Raw genomic sequence first — 9,624 nt, 5'->3', positions numbered from 1 at the left:
CGAAGTAAAATAATTTTATGTGATGTATAAAAATATTCCATATAAATCATATTAAAATTACTTTAAAATTTATTATGAGGCTGTTCCATCGGCTAAAAAAAATTACAGTATAAAAGAAATGATTTGGAATTGTTTCCATAAATATGAAGTAAATATAGACGAATATTTTTTTATTTGGCTTGAAGTAAAGTGAATATAACATAACATTCAAAAATGGTAGTCATCGATAGTGGCAGTAGCGGCGACGGCCAGCAACAGATGGCTGCGGTGTTGGTGGCCAACGGCGGGTGTCTGCAGTCAAACAATATTGTTTGCAGTGTAAACAATTTCGTTTATAATTGAGTGAGTTTGATTTACCTTTAAAAATTAATTAAAATGATTTATGCTATATTTATTTTACTTTACTCTGTTTTTTTTTTTCATCCAACCAAATATTAATATTTTCAAAACCTTATATTTGAAATATTTTACACATATTTCACTTCCAAGAGACAGCTCCTATATTTATTTTAAAATTAATATTATTTATAAAAAGTTTATATTACATTAATCTTGAAATAAATTTAATAACTCTCAAACTCATTTTAATATAAATATTAAATGAATATTTCTATGATTTATGCGTTTATATACAAATATTTCTATGTTTTTTTTTTTTAGTTTAATGCATGTCTAAAAAATTAATTATAATATTTTTTATAGAGAAAATATAATTAATTTTCACTTGAATTTTTTTAATTTGTCCTTATCCATGCTATTTAAAAATAACATCGCCGTCACCATGAAGTACATCGGGGTCTACCTGAGTGGTACTTTTTTTAATATATAAAGGTCACTCATGAGTAGGTATAATATTTTTTTCCATATAAATTAGATAATTAGAATTTTTTTATATTAGATTGTTAGGGTAAAAAACAAATATTAAAGTGTTTTATATTTGGATGAATTTTAAAACATTTAGTTTTATGCTGAGATTATTAATGCAACTCTTAAATATTATATATTATTCTAATCTCATAGCAAATTTAAAAATTTATGTTGGATATATTGCACTAATCTATAGCAAATCTATATGATTTTTTTATTATTATATGTCTATATTAATCATATAAGTAGAGGGTAGAAGAATAGATGTGGCTAAAAGGGCTAGCATAATTTGCATGATCTTGGGTAGTGCTCTTCTAGTCGCCTCCTAATGGACAAATCAGAATCATTTTTAGACTCATATAATCAAGAGGAGTACTCTGAATTTATTCTAGGATCACAATGACCCGGTCGATTTGAGCACAATTTATTTGAAGAAATTTGAAGATTAAAATATCTTGAAACTATTATGACTTTTGCGAGATCTAAAATATAGAGTCATTCACAACATGAGAATGATATCTAGAAGAAGAATGTTTTGTCATAAAAATGGCAGGGTTTCGTTGCCACGTTCCATCACCTCTAAATTTGATTAATATATCTTTTTGAAATTATTATGGCATGAACAGAATGTTTAATAAGTTGTTTGTGATTTTGTTGATTAGAGCTCGTTCATAATCATTAGATTTGTTAACCTAACAAATCTTAATAGCTTTATAAATATTATGTTTTTAAATGAACAAGTTTGAAGAGCAGCTTGTTGATTAATTTATTCATGATCATCAACAATATTGTTTAAGGCTTGTGAGTAAGGTAATTATAAGAAGCTCAACTAAGACTTGATATAATACTTTATATACAATTCAAATAAGGCTCATTAGAACGTATCATAATGAGCATAAATTAATATCTTAATTAATATATATATAGATAATTATCCTAATAACTTATTAACTAATAGTTTATAAAGCTAATAAAAATTAATATAACTATGATTGGTATATTTTTTTCAATAAAATAAATGGCATACACACACAAAAACAAAAAAATTCAAAAGATCTTACCTTAAGTTAAGCTTTATTTTTAATAGGTGAGAGTGGATTGACAGATTTTAAGAAGAAAGCAAAAATAGAAGACGAAAAATGTGAAATCAAGTTAAGAAAGGGATGATTGAAGAGAATGCCACTGTTAAGTTTGGATGCTTCCAGCCTAGTATTGTGGATGAATCATCTCTTCTACATTTTATCATCCACTCTCATTATATATAGCCTCCCTTCATCTATCATAGCTTGGTCATCATCGCCCCAAATGGCATAGCTTCCTCCTATGTCTCCAAAGATGATTTTCCTCAAGACTCACACCAATTAATTTGATTTTTTAAGCTATTTAGTCCCACATCATTTAGATATTTAACATAGTATAATTTTGATCGTAGCTATTATCGAGTTTAGTTGTATGAATTATAACCCATACAAGAGCATGTGGATGAGTTTTTCTAGACAAGAGCTTAAGGGCTTAAGGCTTATTTTAAAAGCTTGTTAAATTGAAATATTAATTTTTTCAGATCAATAAGTTTAGCTTGATAAGGCTCATTTTTGTTTTTGAATGAGTTATGCTTTCAAAGTCAATAATTATAAAATGAATCAAGCTAGAGCAAAGCTCAAATTAATCATGCTCAATCAAGCATGAACATATCACAAAAGCTTGAATCATGCTCAAACTACCTTTTAGCAATTGAGCTTGAGCTTAAATAGCCTCTAGCTCAGCTTAGCTTTGTTCATTTTTGGCCTAATTATTACGTCATAGGTATCCAATTCATGACCCATTTTATATTATCACATGAATAAATTTATATTAGGGCTGTCAATATTTGACCCGACCCGAAAATTTCGAGCTTGGGTTAGGAATTTCAACCCGTTTGTAAAAATGGGTCGGGTTCGGGTTGACCCAGAAACCCGAAATCAACCCGGTTTTAATTAATTTAGGAGGATTTTAAAGGATTTTTATGAAATAAGTAAATTATATTTCAAACAAATTATAAACATTGTTGCCCAAATTAAATTAATATTGATTTATTTTAAATTAATTGAAGTAAATCTTACCTTAATTTGATTTAGATTTAAATAAATTAAATAAAAAAATTTTAATGAAATATACCTGAAACGGGTCGGGTTCGGGTTCGGAAAACTGACCCGTTTGTAAAAACGGGTCGGGTTGAACAGTGTTGGATCAATTTCGGATTGGACCCGAACCTGACCCGTGACCCATTTTTTACAGCTCTAATTTATATGAATTGTCCTCACATAACATTATTTTAGGAGATAGTAAAACATAACTTATACTCAATGTTTTGTTCTATAATTCCTAAGTCGAATTTGTAATTCAGGACTCCAATACTCTCCTCTTGTCATGAAACAAGAGTTCCAAGATAGTTTCTTATGTTTGTTGATTGAAGACTTCACTTTTGAGGCCACTACTGCACTATCATAAGACCATAGCTGCCAAGCGCTGATCAACTATTTGACATGGTCATGGTCCATATAAGTAGATAAAGTTACCTTGAGGTAGGTCATCGAGCCACTTTCTATTAGCAGGGAGCATGATATAATAGATCAATTATTGAAAAAAATATATTAAGCAATAAGAGTCAAACATGCTAAATATACAATTCCATCTGCAATAGTAACAACAATAGTTTATTGCACTTATCTATGACATTCAAATATCTCCAAACCAATTCAATGTTTGATAGTTTCTATGAATGAAAAGCCAATTGAGACAGCTAGAACCATTGCTTTAAAAATCAGACTGGATCGTCCGGTCCGATCGGTTCAACCGTGAACCTGTCTGAAGGTCGGTTTGGTTCAACCTAAGAACCGGCTTAGCATCAAACCGGCCGGTTTTGTCAAGAACCGCCGGTTCAACCGGTGAACCGGTCACGGTTCTCTTGAACCGGCCAATTCAACTTTTGTATTTTTTAATAATTAAATTTTAAATAACTTATTTTTAAATATTAAAAAATATTTATAATTTAATTTCAAATTTGAAATGCTTAATTTTAAATTAAAAAATTTTAAACAAGCATTTCATGAAGTTTCATCTTTTTACATGATGTACTACTTTTTTTCAAGCTCAAAAGACTGTAATTGGCGATGGTGGTTGGAAGTAGTTGGCGGGCGACGGAGATTAGAAGGGTCTTAGTTAGGCTACAATGGTCGGAAGATCGTAGTCGGTGGGAAACGGAGGTCAGAAGGGCCGTAGTTAGGCGACGATGGTCAGAAGGACTGTAGTCGGTGGGTGACAAAGGTTAGGAGGACGATATGCGATCAAGAAGAACTCTGGTGGTGGTCGACGAACGTGCAGAAGTTTGTCAGTGATTGGCGAACTGGAGGAAGTTCGGTTGTGGTCAACAGACGGACGGAAGTCCAATGGTGGTCAGCAGACAAGTAGAAGTCAGACGGTGGTCTGGATAAACTTTGGCAGCCGTTGGCGGACGGGTGAAAGTCCGGCGGTGGTTGGCGAAATGGCGGAAGTTCGGAGGTGATCGGCGGATTGGAGGAAGTCCGTCGGTGGTCTGGAAGAACTTTAGTTATGGTCAGCGGACAGACGAAAGTCTGACGGTGGTCGAGAAGAACTCTGACTGTGGTATGGTTGATGGACAAGAGGAAGTCTGACTATGGTTGGGAAGAATTCCAGCGGTGGTTGGTGGACGAGTTGAATTCCAGCGATGGTCGGCATACCGGCGGTGGTCGGCGGAGCGGCGGTAGTTCGGCGGAGGTCGGTGGAGAGGCAAAAGTTTGGCGGAGGTCGGTGGACTCGCGGAAGTCTATCGGCGGACCAGTGGAAATTCGGCGGTGGTCAGAGGACTGGCGGAAGTCCGTTGGTGGAATAGCAAAAGTTCAGTGGTGGTCGGCATACTAGCAGAATTCCTTCGGTGGTTATGAAGAATTTCGGCATTGATCGGCAAACCGGCGTAAGTCTTGCGGTGGTCGGGAAGAACTACTCCAGCAGTGGTTGGCAGCAAGCATGCTCCCAAATTCTTCCATTCTCCTCCTACCTTTATGTGAAGAATGGGGGTCTATTTATAATTTTTTGAGAGTAGGATGGCTTGTAAATTTGGAGATGATCAAGATCAAAATGGGAGTGGTTTGAATGGACGGCCGATATTGATCCCTTTGATCATGGATCATTTAATAGTCATTTGAATGCCTTAATGATATTGGAATTCAGTGATCTTGGGGTTGTTGGATTTGTTTCGTCGAGCTGCTTGATTTGGCTATAAGCATGTTGCGTTTAGAATTCAAATGGTAATCCAAATTAAAGTTTGAAGCTTCCAAAAGTGCTTTGAACCCTTGATTTAGACTCATTTGGGCTCAGATTTTACTGATTTTCATGTCGTTGGGTTCGTCTTTTTGAGACGTTCAATTTGACTATAAATTGGTTGAAATCAGAGTTTAGATGGTCCTCGATTTATTTTTGGATGCTTTCAACTAAATTTTGATTTAAGATTCGTACTGGATTTTAATGACGTGTATGTATATATTTCATGTATGGCTGGGTCTTTTATTTTTTTTCTTTTGAAGTGGCATTCAACGTAATTAAACTTATCAATGCCGGCCCACTAGCTTATAAGCACGAGCGCATCTGCGCAAGAATGATGCCTCCATGTGCCTTTCACGCTCCACACACGAACTTGTCTTCTTCCTCTCCGATCACTAATCCCAGCCTCCATCTCTGTTCTCTTTCCACCTCTCGGCTCAAAGAGAGAGGAACAATTTCTCATCGGCTGGGAGGCCATGGCTTCTACTATCCCCTCTGCATCAACAATCTTCCAATACCAAAGCCGCGCTGGAAACCCCTTTTCCTCCCGCCGCAGAGACCTCGTTCTGGTATTTGCTCCCATCCCCACCAACTGCCTCTCTGAAACATCGATAATAAGCCCATCTATTGCACAGTGCAAACGCAGCGCGATGATAAACTTTGTGGTGAGGGAAGGCGGTGGCGCGGACTCGTTAGTGGAGGCGGAGGAGGATCAGTTTGAGGACGTTGTTATGCCGACAGCGATCAAAAGCTCTTCTGCTACGCAGCGGTCGGAGAGAAAGAAGGCCGAACGGAGGGCGTATTTGGTTGCGGCGATGATGTCCAGCTTCGGATTCACGTCTATGGCTGCCGCAGCTGTGTATTATAGATTTGCCTGGCAAATGGAGGTATATTTCCGCCCCCGTAATCTTTGATCAATCGATTCCTTTGTTTTTTTTTTGGTCTCGAATCTTACGATCGCCATGTAATCCTTTAGTTTCTGTTTTCCTAAAATCCTTTCTTATGACTTAGGAGAAAGTTTAATCATTCTCATAATATAAGTTCTGGAATTCATTTCTTAGTTGATCCAAATAAAACAAGATAGTATCATGCATTTTTGTTTATGAAGAAATTTTATGAATTTTACATTAATATTTTGTTGAATACACAGTATTTCTCTACAATAACTTTTTTTCTTAAATTCAATAAGAAAATACAATATTTTAACAAAATTTACGCAAAAATTCATATCACATCATTATCTGATTGCGTGGAAAAATTAAATTATTCTCAAACAAAAATATATCTCATAAACTGATACAAATTGAAATGTTGGTTCAACTATTTTTAGGCTAAAGCCTGAATAATATTGTAGGTTTCGTATGGTTCCCGCAATAGCATAAAATGATGAGATTTCAAATCCTCAAAATAACTTGCAGGGAAGCGAGGTTCCATTGACAGAAATGATGGGGACATTTTCTCTTGCTGTTGGGGCTGCCGTAAGTTCAATTTTTGTACATCCTCCACCTTTTCAATAAAGTATTGTTGATATCCAAATAATAATAATAACAAATAAATAAATAAAATAAGAAATATTATCCTTTGATTAAATACATCAATTAATTTTGAAATAATATTATACGAGTTCTTATTAAGAGTTTAGATAATAATACGGTGAAATCATTTTGTGCGGATTCCGAACATCATCTAGAGACCAACTAAAATGTGTAATGTCACCCCCTACTCGGTACCCAACTCAGTACTGTAGCTTGGTATCGCTCGGTACACAGCTCAATACCGCTGACGTGATGCATTTTAATTGATCTCCGAACGATAAATTGCGTTCCCATAGAATAAATTCCGTATAAACCACTATAATTAAGTAATTTATTACATAATTATTCTAAAAATATGAAATATTAAATATAGTTAGTGGAAGAGAAATAGTACTGAGCAGGATATACCGATATATTAATAAAATTATAGGTTAAATTTAATACATATTTAATATTACTAAATTAATATATCATATAAAGTTGAAGATAATTTACATATATTCAAAATGGTCAAACTAGGCCAGCCTTTGACCGCATAATATATTAGTTTTAAATAAAAATGTACTTCGATTCCCATCACTCTCAAAAAATAAAAAATAAAAAATTAAAAATACACAACTCTCCTTGGCCTATTGGTTGAGAGCTTAGGCTTCCAACTAAGAGGTCCAGAATTTGAGTCTATGTGTATGCGTTGTGTGTGTGAATTTATCTTAAATGACCTAAATGTCCCAAATATATATATATAAATACAAATCACGTTATTCCTTTTTTTTTCTTATATTTATTTAGGTGGGTATGGAGTATTGGGCCCGATGGGCACACCGAGCAGTATGGCACGCTTCGCTTTGGCACATGCATGAGTCGCACCACAGGCCGAGGGATGGCCCCTTCGAGCTCAATGACGTCTTTGCGATCATCAATGCGGTCCCTGCAATTGCGCTCCTCGCATTCGGCTTCTTCCATCGCGGGTTTTTTCCCGGCCTTTGCTTCGGCGCCGTAAGCTTCCCCCTAATGTCCCTTACATTTCTCCTCTTTTCCCCATCGATGACCCAAAAACATTATATATATTCAATTTTTATTTTGCAAGCAAATACGTATGCTATTTTCTTAAATTTTTTTAACATCAAATTTATTCTATAAATTAAGATTAGGTGGTGGATAAAATGAAAAAAAATAAAATAAAATAACAATGTATAAGTCCTCTTTTGAGGCTCCTTAATTAATTTCGCCTTTTCAGTTTTGAAACTTTAGAAAATTTTTTTTACAATTATTTGTATGTTACTTTTGTAGAAATGTTTTTTACTGTTTTCAAAAGCTTTATGATATTAACTTTTCCGTCGGGAAATTTCATTCTCTCAAACAACATTTTTAAAACTACCTTTTAGGAAAGGTACATAATAACCAAACGACGCAAAATAACACGATGAATTGACATGGAATAACTAATAGGGACTGGGAATTACTCTATTCGGGATGGCTTATATGTTTGTCCATGACGGGCTTGTCCACCGGAGATTCCCAGTGGGTCCCATTGCCAACGTACCCTATTTCCAACGGGTAGCAGCTGCTCATCAGGTACCGCTCATCTCTCTTTCCCAACAATTTCATTTTAGAAAACTATGACTTTCTTTGGGATGACTTTTTTGATGGTTCTTAAAGTAATATTTTAGTAAAAAATTAATTTTTTTTACTAGAAAGTTGCTTCAAGAAATAGCGAGAAAGTCGTCCCAAACGAAGCCTAAGTCTTCCTTTGGGACGGCTTTTTGTTTATTTTTTAAAGCATATTTTTAATACAATGTTTTAATAAGCAATAAAAAAGTAGTCCCAAACAAAAACTAAGATTTCATTTGGGATACTTTCTTATTGATTTTTAAAGCAGCTTTTTAATATTTTTTTAAAAATTTTTATACTAAAAAATTACATCAGTAATAAAGTAATAAAGCCGTCTCAAACGAAAAATATTTGATCTAACAAGGCATGTTTGAAAGCAAAAATAAGTTCAAAATATATTGCTTTCACATTAAGAAAAAAGAAATCTTTAAAATTAAGCCAGATATGTTCTCAGCTTTAGCTAACAAATGGCACAGATGCATCATGCGGATAAGTTTAATGGCGTCCCATACGGGCTCTTTCTGGGGCATAAGGTCAGTGGAGCTTTAATTAATTGCTTTAATTGTTCTTTTTTATGTATTGTGTTAATTTATGTGAACACAGGAATTGGAGGAGGTTGGAGGGAAGAAGGAATTGGAGAAGGAGATTAAGAGAAGGATGAAGGTTTTTTAATAGCAGCTCCAATGCTAGCTAGCTGAACTTCTGGTTTTATTGTTTTGATTTTCATATTTTCTTAGATTTTATTTGGGACGGTTTTCTTCTGGCTTCTTAAAGTCATTTTTTAGTATAAAAATTGAAATTTTTATATTAAAACACAGCTTTAAGAAGCAGTGAAAAAATAATCCCAAATGAAGCCTTTGAAATATTATATATTGGCTTTTCCCTGGTAAAGTTTTCAAGAATAAATAAAGGTTTGCTGCTTCAATGATTTGATAACTTTGTGCATTTATTCAATTTTTATATTATTATTCAATGCTAAGACGTTAAACTAAATATTTCTCTACCGCCGTGAATACTCCAGGACGCAACAATTATTATTATTATTATCATGTAGTCGTAGTAGCAAACTAGTTGTAAATCATATAACAATTGACAACTTGAACTTTCCATCTAACAATAATAACTAACAGGCACACCAAACTCGGTAACAATCTAAACGCAATTAACAAGTAGATTATACAATATTCATGTAATATCATATAAAATAATCAAATATCTCAAGCAAATTATCAAAAAAATAAAAAAAAAAATACTTTACATAAAACATATTGTATTATCATTCTCTTTTTCATCG

The 9,624-nt window shown here is 34.0% G+C and overlaps 1 protein-coding gene across 2 annotated transcripts; it reads left to right on the top strand.

Annotated features, from left to right (window-relative positions):
- The first annotated feature begins 5,516 nt into the window (after nucleotides 1–5,516).
- On the top strand, nucleotides 5,517–9,266 carry LOC110104474 (beta-carotene 3-hydroxylase, chloroplastic). Of its 2 annotated transcripts, XM_020833614.2 has the most exons (7): nucleotides 5,517–5,753; nucleotides 5,820–6,071; nucleotides 6,603–6,662; nucleotides 7,509–7,715; nucleotides 8,169–8,294; nucleotides 8,807–8,863; nucleotides 8,934–9,266. In XM_020833614.2, the coding sequence occupies exons 1-7, from the start codon at nucleotides 5,661–5,663 to the stop codon at nucleotides 9,000–9,002; spliced, it is 864 nt and encodes a 287-aa protein (XP_020689273.1). In that variant the 5' UTR covers nucleotides 5,517–5,660; the 3' UTR covers nucleotides 9,003–9,266. The 2 variants fall into 2 exon arrangements, with proteins under 2 accessions (XP_020689273.1, XP_020689272.1); XM_020833613.2 differs by having other exon boundaries at nucleotides 5,517–6,071.
- The last annotated feature ends 358 nt before the right edge of the window (nucleotides 9,267–9,624 follow it).

Source organism: Dendrobium catenatum, unplaced genomic scaffold (assembly GCF_001605985.2).
Source record: "Dendrobium catenatum unplaced genomic scaffold, ASM160598v2 fragScaff_scaffold_80, whole genome shotgun sequence".
In the NCBI taxonomy this organism is placed as follows: Eukaryota; Viridiplantae; Streptophyta; class Magnoliopsida; order Asparagales; family Orchidaceae; genus Dendrobium; species Dendrobium catenatum.
Note: the sequence above shows the minus strand (reverse complement) of the source record. Positions and strands in the feature narration are given on the sequence as shown.